The sequence below is a fragment of the Octopus bimaculoides genome, chromosome 5 (genome assembly GCF_046866305.1).
Source record: "Octopus bimaculoides isolate indiv1 chromosome 5, ASM4686630v1, whole genome shotgun sequence".
In the NCBI taxonomy this organism is placed as follows: domain Eukaryota; kingdom Metazoa; phylum Mollusca; class Cephalopoda; order Octopoda; family Octopodidae; genus Octopus; species Octopus bimaculoides.
The window spans coordinates 501,088-522,532 of record NC_142932.1 but is presented as its reverse complement, the minus strand read 5'-3'; the positions used below and the strand labels follow the sequence as shown (position 1 = coordinate 522,532).

Below are 21,445 nucleotides of genomic sequence, written 5' to 3'. Positions count from 1 at the left end.
TAGGGAGTGGCACTTTTTTACGCAGCTATCCTCATTCATTCTCACCACATGTCCAAACCAGCCAGCGCAATCGTCTCTCTTGCACACCACTACTGATGCTTCTTATGTTCAGCTTTTCTCTCAAGATACTTACACTCTGACAGGTATGCACATTTACATTACACATCCAGCGGAGCATACTGGCTTCATTCCTTGCGAGCTTACGCATGTCCTCAGCAGTCACAGCCCATGTTTCACTGCCATGTAGCATGGCTGTTCGTACGCATGCGTCATACAGTCTGCCTTTTACTCTGAGTGAGAGTCCCTTTGTCGCCAGCAGGGGTAAGAGCTCTCTAAACTTTGCCCAGGCTATTCTTATTCTAGCAGCTACACTTTCAGCGCACCCACCCCCACTACTAACTTGGTCACCCAGATAGTGGAAGCTATCGACTACCTCTAGTTTTTCACCCTGGAATGAGATAGAAGTTGTTTCCTGTTTGTTTACAGTGTTTATTGCACCTGAACATCTGCCCCATACAAAAATTAACTTCGTAGTTAACCTGCCTTTGATATTGCTGCACCTCTTATGTGTCCATAGCTTGCACCGGGAACATCTTATAGAGTTACTACCTACTCCTTTTCTGCATACTGAGCAGGGCCATCTACCTGAAAGGGTTTGTGTTTTATCTACCTTCCTACTTATTAGGATTTTGGTTTTTGCTAGGTTGACTCTAAGGCCCTTCGATTCTAGTCCTTGCTTCCACACCTTAAACTTCTCCTCTAGTTCTGATAGTGACTGCGCAATTAGTGCAAGGTCATCAGCATAGAGGACCCATAAAGCAAAATATACCGAATATACTCCTTTGTCACTTCCATTATAGCTTTTGAAAAATGTGTTAAAATTGAATTGCACTCTTCAAAATTTGCACTAAGAATAAGGACAAGGTAAAATTACTATCTGCTTTCATAGCAAGTTGATGCAAGTAGATTATCTTGTTCCCCTCCGACTTGTAGTTCATGGAGTTGAAAAAACTGCATTATTTATGGGGTGACCCAGTATTTTCTTGTAGAGAAATACTATATTAAGATATCACATTTTTTTTTCATCAGTAAAGCAATCTCTGTATGTTTTAAATATCTCTTAAATTTTTTTTTTAAATGTCTACAAAGCCTACCTTTTAGTACTTAGGGTTTTTAAAACTTTATTACAGGGTATCTACTTTGGTGAATTTTGGCTAAATAGTTAAAAATTAATATTTCTGTTGCAAATCTAATTAAAGACATCTGTCTTCATCAATGGTCTTTCTTAGTTTTTGGGGGGGGTTTTTCTATAATATATTTGAGTAAATTTCAAAATGAGAACTTATGCATAACTTTATGTTGAAAAAAAAAAAAGACATGCAAACATTAAAAAATCTTATGTGTACTTTTCAAGCCCAATTTTTTATTGGCAGTGGAAATTGGGAAATGATTAATGACGAGCGATGTCGAGAAGTGACTCAAGAAGACTATGGTAGTGCCTGGAAACAACATGATGGAGACACAACATCAATTGTACTGCATCCATGGCCTCATGGTAACAACTTTCAAGAACAGCAGCCACATTCCCATCAAGTGCTACAGAAAAATAAACATGCTGGTCTTGTGAACACTTCCAATTTGTCAATTATTGGTGGTGTTCTTGACAGTACACTATCAGGACACAGCAACCCAGGTATTTCTCATCCTTCGCTTCAACATTATCATTCAGAACAAGAAAAGCAACAGAATCAATTTACTGAGAATCATATTCAGGTGCAAGATGGTTCTGTACGTCATTTTGGTGATCAAACTCAAATATACAATACCTATAATGTTGATATCAAATCCCAGACTCATATCTCAAATAACCAAACTGATCCCAACCAATCTTCCCAACCATGTCATCTACAGCAATACACTGACTTAAATCACACTCAGTCTCAACCAAACAGTTCTTCGTTTGGTACTTCTAAAGTAAAATATTATTACCCTGCAAGCTTTGGTAAAGAAGGTATTTTAGAGGTTGAAAGGGCTTTGCAACCTGTTCCTCCTGAAGAAGTACTGACTCAAGGCTTCCGCATAAATATAAAGCGATGTGATATGGCTACTTTAGTTGGGGCCAACTGGCTCAATGATGAAATCATCAACTTTTACATGAATATCATTGTTCAAAGAAGTAAAATAGATGGCTATCCTTCAGTCTACATTCCAAGCACATTCTTCTTTCCCATGGTAATGAAACGAGGCTATAATGGTGTAAGGCGGTGGACCAAAAATGTAGACATATTTGATCATGATTTAATGCTGATACCAATTCATTTGGAGAGTGAAAATCATTGGACTCTCATAGCTGTCGATTTCCTTCAGTCTAGTATCTGCTATTATGACAGTTATTTACAAGACAGGGATGATGCTATGGATGCAATTCTTAACTATTTGAGAGAAGAAATGAAAGCTAAAAAGAATATTGAAATGGATACCAACTGTTGGGTGAAAGTGAATATGAAGAATATACCACTTCAAGAAAACATGTCTGATTGTGGTGTCTTCAGTTGTATTTATGCAGAGTACATCAGCCGAGGAGACAAAATGGATTTTACTCAAGAAGATATGCCCTATTTCCGACGGAAAATGGTTTATGAAATTCTTAATCATAAAATAGTCAATCACAGTCCAAGGGATCTTGAGAATATGATTTCTGATGACCTTTTAGACGATATTACTTCCTCAAATGAAAATGGTCATATTCTGACACCAGATATTGCCGCAGCCGTGATCCAAAATGGTCTGCCTGACAATTTCCAGGGTCCTACAAAGGTTAGTGAGGAGGCTATGGGCTTAGCTGCTGTTTCAAAAGATACAGAAGGGGTCAGAGACATTGAAAAGACCCAGAATGGTTCTACAGGTGGAGAAATGGAAGAAAAGGCTTCACTTGCGGAAGCAGGTGAAGAAACTAGTAGAAAACATAAAACCAATTTGATCTCTGAAATTAAAAGAATTGTCAGTCTCTTTGATGATGTCAGTGAGGAAAAGAGAAATCTACTTGAGAGTCAACTCTTTCAGTTGCTCAGAGAAAATCTCAAGAATTCTAACCGGAAAGCCAAGAAAGTTAAAATCAGGCATAATGATCTTGCAAGCATCATGTCAGTGATTGAAAAGCATTCAGGGGACAATTCTGAGAGTGATGAATTAAATAGTGTCAGTGATGACAGTGCCAGTAGTAGTACCGTCAGCAGTAGTTCTAGAACTACCGCAAGTAGCAACGTTTCGAGTGATAAAGGAATGAAAAGCTCTGATGACACCGAAGTGTCAAGCCTTTCTGATAATTCAGAAGAGTCGGGTTTGTTTAATATTATGAAGGAAATGGAGAAATTGTTTCTTTCATTGGCTGCTTTTGTACGAATTATTTGTAAAACTGACCAAGAACTGTTGAAAGGCAAAGCGGGAGAAGCGTCCAATCGATCAAATTCTGTGATAAAAGGGATTAGCTACATTACATCTAAACTAGAAAACATAAACCAAAGGTTGAAGAGTCAATCTATTCTGAAAACTGCTGCACAGCAACACATGACATCTCAGCATGACAGAAAAACCTCCAAAAAATGTATGTCGCAACGTTTAGTGATCCAGAAAAAATCGAGGAGAAATGAAAGGGACATTATGAAAACCAAACATTGTTTGAGAAATAGCATTACATTTTCGAACGAAGTTGGCAGTGAGGAGGACATCTCCAATGATGAAACTACTGAAGCAAGACTTTTTACGAGCACAGCAAAAGACCTTGGCATCAGTCTTGAAAGTGGAGCTTATCTGAAAAAGCTTCACTTACGAAAGAACTTATTGAAAAAATTTCCATTGCCAGCAGATGTATTTGATTTGAATTGCCAGTTGCAGGACAAAGCTCACAAGCAACATGCATTCAAAAGCATAGTGCGGTCAGATCATTGTAAAAAAGGAAAAAAGAAAAAGTAAACTCTTACACACTCACAAAAAAAAAAAAAAAAAAAAAAATCATTTACCTGTCTGTCTACCTTTCTATCATCTGATTTTTCAAATTTTCATTGAGTTACTTTCTCATACTTCATTAATAGGCATACAGAAACACGCATATACATACATATACATGCATGCATGCATACATACGTAATTACCTGTCAGCATCTTTTATACCTTGCAATCAACTAAATTGCTTATGATAATCTGAAAATACAGCAAAAGATGTACACAAGTAGTCTAGGTCTGTTCATTTTTATACATGCAGAATTGGAAAACAAAATGAGCAGCTTTAAAATCGTTTCAAAGCTCTTTAAATTCAATGTTAGTCTGTTTGTCTGTTTTCTCTGTCCTATGTCCCATCACCACTGGCTCTGTCGCTGCTGTCGACCAGCAAGATCAACACTTACCACCATCACTCCCTTCCTTCCACTGTCAGCAACTCTTTAATTTCTTTGTCTTGTTTTGCTCATGAAACCCATTTCTGCTGCTATTGTTGCAATGACATACTGTTCTCTGTTGAGTTCTTTGTAACAATCAAACCATTAAGCCCACTAAGACAGACATTGTAGGGAAATGTAAAAGATCTATACCACGTCTCTTTCGTCATTTGATGCAAAATGCATGGTAGTTTCTCTTACTCCAAAGACCATTGATGAAACAGTCAACTAGATGCTTTTTGATTGGCATATTGTTCATTTACTTTTCATTTATCTGAAACTTTTTTTTTTTTTTTTTTTATTCCCTCTCTGATAGGAAGAAGTTTTTAGTTAAAGAATGTACTATGAAAAAAGGCTGAATTTCAGATCAGGACACCCACAAAATTTGGATTTCTCCATTTTGATGGGGAGATTATTATTATTGTTATTATTTTAAAATCACTATAGCCTTTAAAATGTGCTTTTTATGAAAAAATTGTTTTGAAAATTTATGCTTTTTCCATTACCCCTCCCCCACTCCTATCCAAACTGATTTTGACCAATCTTTTTTGCACTACACACTTAAAAACAAAGGAAGAAGCTTTTTTGGTAAAAAGGGGAAAAAAGACTTTTTTTTTTTTTGAAAATTTTTTCAGAAGAAAAAGTGATTTAAGGAAGATTTAGCCGTTGTTTCTAGCACATCCTACGACCACCTGGGACCTTGTTTCTCATCGGCACCATGTGAGTCTGTGTGTGAGAAAAAGTATATTTACCTAAAATAAAAAAATTTTGAAAATTTATTTTTTTTCAACCCTTCCCTCCATTTGTTTCTGCTTATAATTCTAAAATATTGGAGAGTCTGATAAGGTCATTGCTGGGATTTATCCACAGTGATTTAAAAAAGGTGTGTGATTTTAAGAGACAAACTTTTTTGCCTCTTCATTTCTTTGCTATTCTGATATGTATTGATGTTTTTCAATTGTTTTGTACTCATAGACATTTTATGGTATGCTGATCCATTGCTGGGATTTAAGCAACAAAATAGTTTGTAATTTAAATTTTTACAGCAGCCCTCTTCCACCCTGCATCAAGCAAGCTTGCATGTGTAAGGAAAGACTTTTTACTAACAGAAAAGAATATTATTAAAATAAATACTTTTACATACCCTTTTTTTAAATCACTGGATAAATCCCAGCAATGATCTTTTCAGGCTTTCCAATATTTTGAATTGATAAACAGAAACAAACAAGGGGGTTGAAAAAAAATCATAAATTTTCAAACTTTTTTTTTAATAACAGACTTTTCTGTTTTTAAATGCTTTTTCTTACATGTAATCTTGCTTGGCACTAAGAGAAATGAAAGGGACATTATGTAATCTTGCTTGGTGGAGAAGAAATGAGGAAGATATTAGGGAGTCGTAGGATGTGCTAGAAACAACAGCTAAATCTCTTTTAATTCACACACCTTTTCTTCTGAAAAGTTTTTTTTTTTTTTTTCAAACTGAAAAGTCCCCTCCCATTGTCAAGTGTGCAATGCCAAAAAAATTGGCCCAAATCAGTTTGATTGTGGAAAGAAAGTGGGTAAGAGAAAAACCATAAATTTCCAAAAAATTAAGGCTGTGGTGAAAAAGGAAATTTAGAATAATCACTGTCAAAACAGAAAATCCAACTTAGGTGGGTGTCCTGATTCGTAACTCTGCTGAAAAAAATAAATTTAGGGAAAATGTTTTGATTAAAAGTATGTATAACAGAAAAAAATGAGAGGTTATGGATTAGGTTATAAGGAAGCATACATACTCAATGAAGAAATAATAAATGTTTTTCTTTTTTTAAATTTTCATTTGTTGTCTGCAATTGGAAGTCTTGCTCTGCTTTCTTCAGTTCTACATTATCAATTACTTCATTTCTTCCTATTTCTTATGCTTCTTACCACATTGTCAATTCAATTCAGTTATTTCTGTGTTGCCTCTTGTTATTTATTTGTTTTTTTTTCTTTCTTTTTTTGAATACATACAACAAATAAAGTTATTTTCATGTTAATGTCTGATGCAAATGACTTTTACTATCTATATTGGCATATTATAATGTTCAGTATATTTATTACATATCAAGAACATGAATTATATATAGTGAGAATGCTAGATGTGAAAACTTGATTAAAAGAGAGAAACTCTTGCCTTAGATGGACAAACGGCTCTGTCTGTATGATGTTCCTTGTCTGGAGAAAATATGGTATTTAAGCTTTTTATGAAGAATTGCTGGACTTCAGGCTGCGACTCATAGAGGCTTTCTCTGTATTAAATAGATGTAACCACTGTAAACTGGCATTCAAATATCTTATCTGCATGATCAGTTGATGAAACTTAGCTGTGGACTGTACGTTGTTGACACAAGCCATCACCATTTCTCTGGAATTTCAAATTTAACACTGTTTCATTTTTCAGCTGTGCCAGTAGTAAGAGCTGTATAACCGGTTTCAGTCATCTTTAACCCTTTAGCATTCAGATTCCTCTGTCAGATGTAATGCTTATTCATTCAGTGTTTTGAATTAATCATGCATTATCTCAGCTTTGAGGTTTTGGTAATGTGATTGCTTATTTTTAGAATGACGTTGTAGGGTAGGTGTGAGAAACTTGATCTGGATGGTTTGGAAATAAAACCGGTAGAATATTTGGGCCAGATAAAGCCAGTTTAAATGCTAAAGGGTGAAATGGAGGCTAAACAGCTGTGTGACTGGACTGTACCCATGAGATTTTGTTGATCTATATAAATTTTAACTCTCCTGTTAAAACTAATACATTCTTTGCGGCTTGTTGGTCTGAAAGAAAATGTGTGTTAATGAAGAGTAGTAGTAGTAGTAGTAATAATAATAATAATAATAATAATAATAATAATACAATATTTGTACAGTGTTGATCAACTGCTCACTGTTTTGCACATATTTTCTTCATCCATCCATTTATTATGTTAGTCTATAATGTGAACAACGTATTAATCCAAAATACAATTCTGAGAAAGTATTATTAAGAACAAATCAGAATTTTTTTTCTTTTTTTTTCAATACATACAACAAATAAAGTTATTTTCATGTTAATGTCTGATGCAAATGACTTTTACTACTATATTGTATTTAGGTAGCTTTGAGAGAGCAACAGGTGTTTTGCTCAAAGATAATTTAAGGGACTTTCATCCATACCTTAATCTGAACATTGTCTGTATACCATGAAAACTACAATTTTTTTATTTTTTATTATGTAGCTGTAAAACCTGAAAATAAGTTGTCAAGGCAGTAATAATACTTCAATTACAGTCTTTACAAATGTTTGGGCTACAAAATATGCTATAATTTCTCATTGCACATAGTCAAAACAGCATCACAGAGGTTAGGGTGTCTGTTCAAAGCCAGGAAATATGTAATCTCTGAATAGCTGTCGTACTTTTCCTAAACAACAAATGCATACTATTATACATTTAGATCAGAGCATCTTTGTTCGTTCATGCAATCACTCCAGTCTCAAAAAGAGAGAAGTTGAGAACACAATAGATTTGAAAATTAATGCACCTCAATTTGTTTGCTTTTTTTTTTAATGTCTGGACAGAGGAGCTATGTCCATTGCCTGTGCAGGCCCTCTAAAACTGGTAAGATGTTCCTATTGGCTATATGAAAGTTGTGGATGCAAGAGGGTTGATATATAGAGGAAGACTTGGGTGTGATAGTGCAGGGCCTGGTAAGATGTGGAGGATTTTTTCTGTTGCTGTCACATTCTTTGAAGATTTAAAATCGAATGAAAATTTTCAAATTTGGTATATTGATGTAATTTTTCATGTTGAATCTGATGTTATTCACTTGTTCCTTAAAATTGTTTAGAAAAATGTTACAGCGGTTTAAAGTTTTATCATTTTTACCCAATCAGAAAGCAGGATTTGGAAGTTGGCAAGTTTAAATGAATAAAGTTATGTGAAATGTTGGAACAGGCAGTGTAAAGAAAAAATCCTCAATGAAATTTTTTTGCGAAAATTGCAAGAAAAAAAACCCCCTGTTAAATTGCCAAAAAAAAAAAAAAACCTGTTATACTACTGTACTTCAGGTCATGTAAACAATACATTTTGTTTAAAAAATTCGAAAACAGAAGTTTGCGATAGACTCTAGGAGTTACCCAGACAAATAATTTTCATATCTGCTGCATCATAAACTCTTGTGGGTCCCACATTGGCTAGTATAAAATGAGTGAATAAATGACAATGTGCTTTCCACTTGTTGTGTATGGAGACCATCTTTGGAGTTAAACTCAATGCTGTGGTCCACTTTTCTATGTTGAAAATTATAACCATCAATTTTGGGAGTGTGAGAGTAGGCCCTCCACCAGTTACAGAAAATAGTTGTTCCTGGAAGAATCGATTGACATGCATTTCCCTAGTGCAGTGGCTCTCAACCAGGGTCCACATAGTCCCTGAATTTCCAAATGAGATTTTGGGGGTCCATGCAACAAAATAGTAAATTGGAGCTCCATAAGAGTATTTTTAAGGGCTCCTGAAAAAATTTGCTTTAGATGTCTGTATTTGTATCTATTGCAAAAAAAAAAAAAAAGGCTAGATTTCTTTCTCTAACACTTTACATAGTTCAAAGAATTTTGAAGGAAGTTTCTTTGAAATTAGTTTTTTAAACATTGAATGGTTATGGGGTTCCACCAGAATACAATAGTAATCAAAGGGTTCCTAGATGAGAAATGTGCTCAAGTGCGTGAATGTTATGTTGTCACAGTTTGAGCACAGTATTGCTAATGTTAACATGATAATTGGCTACTCTGCATTTTTGAAGACTTGTTGAATATAAAAAATCCTTTACCTAGGGGATGGTGAGAGAAAGAACATCTGGTTGTAAAATCCTGCCTCAAAATCAGTTCTCATCCAAGCCATGCTTGGAACAAGCATGGAACAATATATATACATATTAGAAATAGAGAATGCACAAACAAAACATGTGGTATCACTTTAGAGCATTTAATTTGTTATCTAAATATAGTACAGAGTAGTTATGGTAAATATGTAAAGTCTCTCACAGCAGGTTCTAGAATAGCTAAGTGTGTAGAGTATATGTTATTGAGCAAAGATTTCTATGTAAGCTAACTATTCTGTGATTGGAGAGAGAGAGAGAGAGAGAGACAATGAATGTCCTTAATCAAGGATATTTGTACTTACCAAATTATTGAAGAACTGTCTTAAACTCATTTAGTAAGGATTTCATAAACTCTTCAATCATGGAGTTACCAACCACAATTATCTTTATACATACCTTAGATCTTCAACAATTTGGTAACTAATAATGTCCTTAATTAAGGATATTCTCTATTTCTCTCTCTCTTTCTGATGACAGTATAGTTAGCTTACATGAAAATCCTTGCTCAATAACAGGTGTTCCACATGTTTAGCTATTTCTTGAAACTGCTGTAAGGGACTTTACATTTTTTTCTATAACTACAATGTACTGTTTAAATTATAAATTAAATCCTGTAAAGTGATACCACATGTTTTGCTTGTTTATCTCTATTTCTAAGATATATCTATCTGCCCTACAATGAACTTACATCTGACCATCCTTGATAGGCTGCCTTGACACCAACTTCCTTTCTGTTGCATTTCAAGCTGGAGTTTTAGTGAAAACCAAACCGAGCACTTAAAGTACATACCTATTACATTACATTATTAGAATTTAAATCTTTTATATATGTATAGATATAGATATATATATAAATGGCGAGCAAGGACACAGTATTTCATTTTATAAGCATAATATACTACCAAGTATATTAAAAGTTTGTTAATATCGTCTGATGATGATGGTATTACAATGCTTTCATTTTAACGTTTATAAATTTTCTATAGAATTCCGAGCCAGCACTGCAAATGATGGCATTTTATAAGCAATGGATGTATATACATATTTCAAGAGTTATTGCTCTTTTATCAGCATCACATCCAACCCATCAACTATCCATGAATGCATTGCTTAAATACCTACCAAATTTAATGGTGTAACACTATTGGATAGACCAATTTACATATTAAACTCATCTCATTCTTAACAACTGGTTCATAAACATTAATTGTTAACAATGACAAAATTTCATTCTGTAACCATAATATACTATCCAGTACATTGATGGTGTATGAAATGTAACTTGCAGTATTGGCTCTTAATCCTATAGAAAATCTATAAGATCAACGAAAAAAGTACTCCATCTGGTGTGAGAAATATTTAATAAGCAATATGTTTTACGTGCTACTATTAGTTTCATGTGCTTAGAGCATACCAGATAGTATTTTTAAATACGTCTGGTGTCTTATATTGATGATTGTATTAGGATACCAGGCATTTAAAATACTGTCTGGCATGTTATCAGCACATGAAGCTAAAATGAGAGGACACCTTTAATAATCTAGTTCCAGATACGCTATTCTTGAATATGGCCATTAAGCTTATGATTGTAGTGTTTGTCCCCCACTACTATCAGACAACCAGTGTTGGTTTGTTGATATCTCCATAGCTTAGTGGTTCAGCAAAAGAAACTGATAGAATAAATACTGAGGTTGATATGTTCAACTAAACCCTTCAGATCGGTGCCCCAACATGACTACAGTCATGAATGGCAGATGGAAGCTCCATCTCTTCATGTTTCTGTTACAGCATCTCTTCCCTTGAAGTAGTTTCACTCTGCAGTGAGACATGTTCAAAATATTTCTAAACTCGGGTCACTCAGGTTTGTAATGGCGATGCACAATAGATTCAATCAATCCCAAAACATGGTGGGGTTTTATTTTATAAACTCTAAGTTGATATTATATTCTATTTAGTCCAGCTGAGGTGTTTTTGTAGCCCCAGGTCAGCTTTGATAGAGTAGATCTATGATTAAAGGCATTCCAATTATGACCATTTTATCTTTTCTATGTTTCTAGGACTGTTATCTCACATGTCTTTTCTGTTTTAAGACAGTAGTGGTGTGGTTTGAAGGCAATTTGACTACTACTTCTAGCAGACTAAGCCAACTGCATTGAGGCTCCTTCATTAGTTGTAGTTTAAATATGTACCATTTAAAATGATTTTGTATCTAACCGTTCCATATTGGCATTTGAGTGTAAAGGGAGTCCTATAATTGGGAGCTTTTTAATAAAGGTTTTCATGTCTTGATCTTGCCATAGGTTTACCACCCTGGAAACAAATAACTGAACTTAATCTTAGTCTGCTAGAAGTAGTTGTCAAATCTCCATCGTAAAGCAAGAGGGACATGTGAGATAATATAGTCGTAGAACATTGGAGAAAAGATAAAATGTTTGTGACTGGAATGCCTTTGATCATAAGTCTGTTCAATCAAATGCGATTCTTTATCACCAAAGGTCTCTTGCTGTTAATTATTTCTCAAAATGTGAGAAGGGCACAAATTTGTAGATCTGCTATGTAATCCACAGATTTAATGCTAGTATATGCTGGGGAAAGGAAAGGCAAAGTCAATCCTGGGGGAATTTGTATTCTGAAGTTACAGGATATAACTCAAAAATGTAAAAAGTGGTGCTCCAGCATGGCTGCAGTCCAATCACTGAAACAAAGGTACATGCATTTAGTGTTGCAATGCAGTTTGATGTCCATGAGATAGTGGAAGCTTGTGCACAGAATAGGTTGTTGTATAGTCGCCATCTCATTTAACCTTTAATTAGATCTATATGCCAGTTCCAATGACAGGATGAGTTGGGGGTGGTTATTAGAGAACACTAGGCTGAAGTTGAGTACTGAAATGAATTTTGCATACCTCCATGAGAGAAGTGGGTTAAACTACTGGCTAATGAATCTATTTGTCAATTTTTCAGTGTCACAGCTGCCTACAGAGTACTTACTATTTTCAGCAAGGTGGACTGAGTTAGGGTAATGTTTATATTCATGGTGCGGTGAATAAACTGTTGTTTAAATTACGCAAGAATGAAAATAACACTGACATCTCATTTTAAGATATATTTACCAAAATTACATAAAAAATTTTTTAAATACTAAAGAGTAAATTTATTCAATATAATCGCCATTGGCTTCAACCATGACCTTTGGAATCTCCTGCAACTTTTTTGGACAGTCTCCTTGTTTAAGTTGGTGAATACTGCCATAATCCTTGCCTCCAGTTCATCTTTGGTGTTACAAGAAATTTTATTTGTCTCTTGCTCAACTGCACCCGACATAATAATCAAGGGAGTTGCAGTCTGGGGAGTTAGGTGGCCAGATGTTAGGGGTGGTGTGGTCACAGAAATTGTGTGACAGCCAGGACTGGGTTCTCCTGCTTGTGTGGCATGGGGCAGAGTCCTGTTGCCAGACGGTTTTCTAGCAGCCCCCTCCTGACCCAGGGCAGCCCTACCTTCTCCAAGCACTTGATGTAGGCCTCCGTGTTGAGTCTAAGACCATGCGGGAAGATGAATGGAGGTATAACATCATCACTCCAAGCACCATTATGTTAACTGGATGTCTAATTTTACCACTCTCAGTACATGTCCTCAAATTGACACCCAAACACTCTGAAATGTTCATGTTGGAGTTTCCTGTGCAAATGACAAACAGTACAGCATGTCATTTCCAAATTTTTGGCCCAGTGAATTGCATCATGGTGCTTTTTTTCTCACAGACAGTCCCCAACTGACCCTACTACATTGTATAGTTGACAAAATCAAAAACATGTGCATGTGTGAAATTAAAAATATAAAATGGCGACAATTTACCCATCACACTCTATGTATATATATATATATATACACATATATGTGTTGGAGGTGATGCACAGGAATTATATAAAAGAAAAAATAATAAGGTACTCAGATATCTGGATGGTTGTACATTTACAGATTTTTATTAATATGTGACATGTTTTATAAATATTAGCGCTTGCACCTATTCTTGTAAGTTTTTCAAATATTGAAAAACCCAGAAGAATAGCTGCAAGCGCTAATATTTATAAAGTGTGACATTAATAAAAATCTTTAATGTACAACCATTCAGATATCTGAGTACCTTATTATTTTTTCTTTTATATATATATATATATATGTATATATATATATATATGAGTGCTTCAGTTGGTCATGGTTTACCATTCATCTGCTCATGTGGAGGCTGGCACATGATATTTTTGAAGAAGACTGGAAATTGCTCATGCATACAAGTTTCCCTTTTCCATGCCATCAATATTTATCCAAGAGAAAAGCTGCTGCTTTGGGCTGATACTGCTTGGCACCAGTTTTGTTGCAGGTTTTGCTGTCAGAAGAACGAAGAGCTGAAACAGATACTGTCAGACATCTCGCCTGACCCTAGGACAGTTTTTCTAGTTTACTGCCCTCAGTTGGTACTTTTTATCAACCCTGAAAGGATGATAATACACTTGGTATACCACAAATTACACAGGGGATCTGATATGTAGTTTGTATACTGTTAATGTTTGTAAGAGTTTGTGTATCATCTTGCAGAAGCTAATTATGCTGGACTTTGGTACATCTTCAGTCAGGTTTCTGGTCACTGACAACACAATGTTCCACTCATATTCTAAATGAGAGAAAAATGTTTTTGGGAATGTGCTTAAAATGTAAGTATTATACCTGGGTTACATATTTTATTTTTAAGAATAATCACACCTGCTTTGAACATTGTACACCTTCACAATGCTTCCTTGAGATTTTCCAACTCCTTATGAACTCAGCATCCCAAAGTGGACTGCTTATATAGATCAGCAATTATTACTTTGTATAAAGGCTGGGTTTCCTTTTTATGTCCTGAATATACTTTAATTCAGAACAATCGTTAACTTTTTACATGACATAAGTGTGCACATGCATATCTATGAGTTTGAGATTTCAGCTGCTGCAAACAAATGAGACTGCATTGCAGAAAATAAAGCCATGAGACTGATGAAAAAACCTTCACTTACCAACGGGTGAGAACCACTAGCTCAGTGTAAGAAAATCTTTATCTATTCATATATTTTACTGCACATGTTTCCTTAGTAGTCAGCTAATTGTCATATTTGCACTGCTTGATTTTGAGGATCATCTGAGAATGGCCAGCCTTCCCATTGATTCACCAACTCAATACTACAACAAGCTAATAATGAAAAATTCCTACTTATTTAACTTATTTGTTTATTTTTCAGGCATATCTGGATAGCTCGATGTGAAGACCAAGCCATTGTAAATCTCAAACACCCATTGGAAAGTAACTTGGCTGGATTCTGTGAAATCAGTGTTTTATCTGGTTGTATTTGCATATTAGATGCAAAAATAGTGCCAGATGGACAATGGCATCCATTATATTCTCCACACGACCATACACCTCTCAAGTTGATGACTCTACATTCGTGTGGTAAGGATGGTCTTGCCAGCACCAAAAAGAAAGTTGCATTGATGCTTTCAGAGTCAGACAATTTTGTAAACAGAATTGATTCTAATTCAGTAATTCTGTTGGTCCGTCGGCTTCGGTGGGCTTTCACTGATTACATAAGCACCATTCGTCCATATCAGAGTCTCTTTCAAGGACTGAAGGAGGAAGACAAAACTACATGTAACCAGACCCTTCAGCCATTTGGTATAGGTTTCATTGCTAAATCAAATATGCCAGATTATACTTCTTCAGCTGAGGAAGAGCATTTTATAGAAAAATGGGAGTCATTTATAAAAAGTAAAGGTTTGTTACAAATTTCTGCTCTCTGTTCACCCATTTTAAAAAGCGTTTTGTATGCTTCTGTTCTTTGTATTCTTTCACTTCTTTCAGTTAGTGAACTGTGGCCATATTGGAGTAACAACTTCAGTTTAAATTGCCCCCACCACAGCATTCATTTCAATTTGGTACTTATTTTATTGATCTCTATCAAACCATTAAGTTATGGTACTTAAAGAAATACAACACAAACAGCACAGATACACACACACACTGAGTTCACTTTTTTCTGTTAATTTAATTTTATTTGTTTGGTTTATTAGAAGCCCAGTGCTTATGTATTTAAGGTGTAGGCTGTGGATCAAATGATTAAAGAGTTAAAGCCTTCTCTTAGGAAAGCCAATGACCGAGTGTCTATGATGTTGCTTGAACTGCTAGAAATAGCAGCCAAATCTACCTCAGATTACATCCTGTATCTTCAAAATAGAAGACATAATGGATGATTTAGACCTAGATATGCATTGTTCAAGATAAAGATGAGATGGTTATTGCTTGACTACTTCCTTATCTCAGATCTGCTGAGTTGAGACTAGCATGAAGGATAAACATTAACAATAACTACAACCAGTCTACTTGCTTTTGTTGGTGCTAAGAAGTGACCCAAACATGTTAGCTTGGGAAAATAATTGTAAATTAAAAAATATTTTTCTAGGAACACTGTATGTCGTCGTCGTCGTTTAACGTCCGCTTTCCATGCTAGCATGGGTTGGACGATTTGACTGAGGACTGGTGAAACCAGATGGCTACACCAGGCTCCAATCTGATTTGGCAGAGTTTCTACAGCTGGATGCCCTTCCTAACGCCAACCACTCAGATAGTGTAGTGGGTGCTTTTACGTGTCACCCGCACGAAGGCCAGTCAGGCGGTACTGGCAACGGCCACGCTCATCTCGCTTGAAAAACCTCATGTGTCACCTGCACAAGAGCCAGTTCAGGGGCACTGGCAACGATCTCGCTCGAAAATCCTATGACGGCCCCGCACAAGAGCCAGTTCAGGGGCACTGGCAACGATCTCGCTCGAAAAATTTCATGTGTCATATATATATGTATATATATATATATATATATATATATATATATAATGATGATAATTATCATCAACATCTAATGTCCATTTTCCATGCTGGCATGTGATGGATAGCTTGATAGGAACTGCCAGGGGTTTGACCAGGTTCCATAGTCTGTTTTGGCTTGTTTTTTTTTTTACAGTTGGACACCCTAATGCAAACCACTTGACAGAGTATACTGGGTGCTTTTTACATAGTACCTTGATTTTAGGATCTCGATTCTGTTTTGATGAGTAGATCTTCTTGAGTATAGCAGTGTACCATATATCTTGGTCCTCTGTCATCCTCTTCATAAGATTCAACATTTTGAGATCAGCCTTCAATACTTCGTCCCATATCTTCTTGCGTCTGCCATATATATATATATATATATGGCACTTCTGGCACTTGTGCCCGCGGCATGTGTAAGGACTTCCGAGAGAGATCGTTGCCAGTGCCGCTGGACTGGCTCTTGTGCGGGTGGCACATAAAATACACCATTCTGAGCGTGGCCGTTGCCAGTACCGCCTAACTGGCCTTCATGCCAGTAGCACATAAAAGCACCCACTACACTCTCTTAGTGGTTGGCGTTAGGAGGGGCATCCAGCTGTAGAAACTCTGCCAATTGGAAATATGCTGTGCGTGGGAAGGCCCGGCAGCACAGGTGAGACCTAAATCTAAGGCCCAGCCAGTCCACTTATGCATACCTTTCTTCATTGTACACTAAACTCCACTTGCGAAGACCTGTTGAGGCAAGTGAAATCGAAATGGAGTTAAATTCGACGACTGGCACCCATGCCAACATTGTCTCCTTCATTGGACACAAAACTCAGCTTGCGAAGACTTATTGGGGCAAGCGAAAGCGAAATTGTGATGGCACCTGTGCCCAGCGTCGCCTTTCTGGCACTTGTGCCCGTGGCATGTGTAAGGACTTTCGAGCGAGATCATTGCCAGTGCCCCTGGACTGGCTCTTGTGCGGGTGGCACATTAAATACACCGTTTTGAGTGTGGCCGTTGCCAGTACCGCCTGACTGGTCTTCGTGCGGGTGACACGTAAAAGCACCCACTACACTATCTGAGTGGTTGGCGTTAGGAAGGGCATCCAGCTGTAGAAACTCTGCCAAATCAGATTGGAGCCTGGTGTAGCCATCTGGTTTCACCAGTCCTCAGTCAAATCGTCCAACCCATGCCAGCATGGAAAGCGGACGTTAAACAACCACGATTAAAAAATGTTCAGTTAATTTCTGTTCAATGAAATGAATTTGATAACAACAAAACACTAGAACACTTAGCTTCCTCAATTAAGACTTGAAAATAAAATACGTTCTTCCAAAATATATCCCAGATTTTATTTTATATTGTTGTTGATGAATAGTATTGGTCAGTTTCTGTTTTGGCTTTCCTTTTTTGTGTAGTCATGAGAACAAATTATTATGCAGTTATTTTATATAACTTCTACAAAAAGAGGATTGTATACAGAGATAAACTAACAATTAATGCATATCAACTATATTACAATGTTTGTGTGTGTGTGTAGCACAATTACACTGGCAAATGAGCATGAGTGCCTTTACACAGATATAGTTACAGTAATTATAATAGTTATAGTAACAGTGCATTAGGACCGACAAGTGGATGAGGTATTGGGTTATATGTTTCTAGGTCATGAGTTCAATCCTGACCTGAACTCATCAACAACACATCATCATATAATGTCTACTTTCCATGCAGGGAACACAGCTGTGCCTGCACCTTTCAATTAGACCTTATCTGAGGCTAAATAACAATAACTACTTAACACTGAATCTAAAGCGAAACACTTAACATCCTTAAAAAGCCTCTCAGCGAATGAGGAGATTATTACATTCTCTGATTGCTGTTTGGTATTTTTTAAAATGGAAAACATCCCTGCAATAAACTGAAATCTAATCATGGGAGACATTCGTTGCTCATTACCTTATTTTTAGAAATCCCAAGCTCAGTATTGACCCTTCCTATCTTCTCTGCTCTGCTGAATTTGTTTAAAACGGATTGACTTGAATGTGAAGGTTCCTGTTTTGCTAGATCCAGCATATTTCATCCCTAGTTAAGTGCTTGCATTAGTTTTCATGGTTGAGCTATGAGTACCATTTAGGGTCATAATGTATTGAGTTGTATATAATTTGACTAAAGGGAATTGGAAACCCATATTCTGCTGCTCTGCTTGAAACAATGCCCAAAGACCTATGTGAGATGAGCTAATGAAGGAGCTTCTGTGTGGTTACTCTGCCTACTAGAAACCTCAGTCAAATTTCACTCATCACATCCTACAAGTTTATGCAAAGAAGTTTACACGGGACAATGTAGTCCCTGATACGCAAAAGACAGGATGATCAGGATTGCAAGACATTTGATCATAGGTCTGCTCAATCAACCCTAACCCTAACCCTAAATAACAACAACAACCAATGTAAAGAGAAATTTGTATTTGTTAATTGCTTATTTTATATTAATTGCATTTAGTGCCTGTGCTGTAGATTAACATTAATCTCATGTAAAACAGTGGTTAGGGCAGCAGACTCGCGGTCATAGGATCGCGGTTTCAATTCCCAGACCAGGCGTTGTGAGTGTTTATTGAGCGAAAACACCCAAAGTTCCACAAGGCTCTGTTAGGGGATGGGGGCGAACCCTGCTGTACTCTTTCACCACAACATTCTCTCACTCTTCCTGTTTCTGTTGTACCTGTAATTCAAAGGGGTCAGCCTTGTCACACTCTGTGTCACGCTGAATCTCCCCGAGAACTACGTTAAGGGTACACGTGTCTGTGGAGTGCTCAGCCACTTGCACGTTAATTTCACGAGCTGGCTGTTCCGTTGATCGAATCAACTGGAACCCTCGACGTCGTAAGCAACGGAGTGCCAACAAACATGTAAAACAATGTATACAATGTGGTTTCAATTTTATGTTCTGTGATGCTCAGTTTTCCTTCTTTAACACCACCACCTGGTCCTTGTTTGCTGTTCTCTGAATTCACTCTGTTGCAAGCATTATCACTAAACTCCTGCTTTCCTTGATACCCCTTTTTTTTTTCTCTGCAAATGTTAATCCTTTAGCATTTAGATTACTTTATCAAATATAATGCTTATTAATTCACACTGTTTTGAATTAATCATACATTATCTCATAGCTTCAAAATTTTGATTTGTGATTGTATATTTTAGAATGACATTGTAGAAATAAAGTGTGAGAAGCCAGATCTGGCCAGTTCCAACATAAAATAGGTAGCATATTTGGGCCGGATATGGCCAGTTTAAATGCTAAACAGTTAATGTTGGGTATTTGGTTGCACCAATTTTATCCATCTGAAAGGGCTTGCAAAGTTTGTAGATACTGCCTTTTGCTTTCTGAGTAATTTATACTAATTATGAAGACAATGATAATTTTTACTTTTTGTCACAACTTTCTCTGGTCCAGGTAATCTATAACTCTCACTTTGCTTCGAAAAAAGGCTGGAGGGTATATCAGCCGAAACGCTGTGTTAACAACAAACAAGATGAGGACAAATATCCTTCAAATGTCAATAATGTACATAATTCTTCATCTCTTAAATATAGAACTGTACTCTCAGCTATTGTTGGAACTCATTTACAGCTGAGTATACTCAAGCGAAAAAAACAACACACTGCGTCATGTAAGAAAGAAAAGCATTATCTTACAATCCTGAGTGCAACCCTAACCACAAGGCTTTTAACCCAATGGTTAGAGTGTTGCGCTCACAGTCCTTAACCTTTCGCATCCAGTTCAGTTTAGTTTGTCAAATGCAATGCTTAAATCTTCATATTGTTTTGAGTTAATCATGCATTATTTTGTAGCTTTGAGATTTTGATTATGTGATTGCTTACTTTTAGAATGACATTGTATTTGGCCAGTGTGAACATAAAGCAAATAGAATATTTTGCCAGATATGGCCAGTTTGAATGCTAAAGGGTTAATAGTAATATTTTGATAATAATTTCTCTTACAATATTTTTTGAATATGAAATGTTTGACTTTCTAATTTATGGAGTTCATTTTTAACTTAATTTTCAGAGAATCCAAGAATTTTGTTGTGTGGATCAACAAATACAGGAAAATCTACATTTTGCCGAAGATTGTTAAATATCTGCCTTAATATGTAAGTAAAGGTGTCTTTTGTTTGTTTATTTTTATTTTTGTGAATTATACAAAAAAACTGCAATTAAGATGGATTTAGTAGAATTAAAGATGGATTTAGTAGAATTAATGGTCAGATATGATTACAGAGTTTGCATTTCTAAGGAGGAAGGAATTGACAAAATGTGATTGAGAAAAAAACATAGTATGATGAGTATTTTTAAATGTCAAAAGGAAAATTATCTGTTTTAATGACCTTTGAGTTGATATAGAAAAAATGCAACTATATTGTTGGCCAGGATATGTGTGGTTAGTGTTTCTTTGAATGTAATTCTCTAGATTTTTTTTTTCATGGAGAAATATAGGTGAAATACATAAGGTACTGAATTAACTTACTAATGTGGGCATGACTGTAGTTAAGAAGTTTTCTTTGTAATCACATGGCTTTGTATTAAGTCCCACTGTGCTGCATTTTGGGGGTAAGTGTGATCTGCTATGACCTCCAAACCAATGAATGCCTTGTGAGTAAATGTGCTTGACAAACTATGGAACCCTATTGTGTGTGTAAATGAGTATGTGTGTGTGTGCGTGTGTGTAAATGAGTATGTGTGTGTGCGCGCGTGTGTGCAGTTTTGTCTTTATATTTGTTCTGTACTCCACCTTGTGATGGCCAATGCTGGTTTGTTTACTTCACTGTAACTTAGTGCTTTGGCAAGAAAAAGACCAATAGAATAAATGCCGAAAACCTAAAAGAATGAGTGGTTTTACATGAATGAGCGTAACAAGTAAAAGAATAAAAGGGTTTGTTCGGGTTGTGAGTTTAAATATGCTATAGATATTTCATTGTATTTCTGGATAAGACATTTTATTCTGTATAATATGAGTTCATCTAACTCTCATTGAGATGTAGCAAATTATTTTCTGGAACAGTTACCCATGATAGACATTATTTAGTTCATGGAGATTTGGCTCTCAATTTCAGCTACTAGAGCCTATGATCTCTTGTGATTCATGAAAGGATTAAATTTGAGAGGTGTCTAATCTAACTATTGACTCTAACCCTTTAACATTTCAAACCAGCTATATCTGGCCCAAATATTCCACCTGTTTTATGTTCAAACTG

General features: G+C 36.0%; 1 protein-coding gene across 3 annotated transcripts in view; it reads left to right on the top strand.

Moving 5' to 3' along the window:
- The window catches only part of LOC106871249 (polynucleotide 5'-hydroxyl-kinase NOL9), a 58,585-nt gene that overhangs the window by 21,688 nt on the left and 15,452 nt on the right, over positions 1–21,445 (top strand). For 2 of the 3 annotated variants that reach the window (XM_014917602.3, XM_089351910.1), the window contains exons 3-4: positions 14,584–15,113; positions 20,260–20,344. In XM_014917602.3, coding sequence (XP_014773088.2) covers positions 14,584–15,113; positions 20,260–20,344 — 615 coding nt within the window. Of the gene's footprint in view, positions 1–1,433; positions 6,452–14,583; positions 15,114–20,259; positions 20,345–21,445 lie in introns of those variants that run through there. The other variant, XM_014917601.3, reaches the window with a different exon arrangement.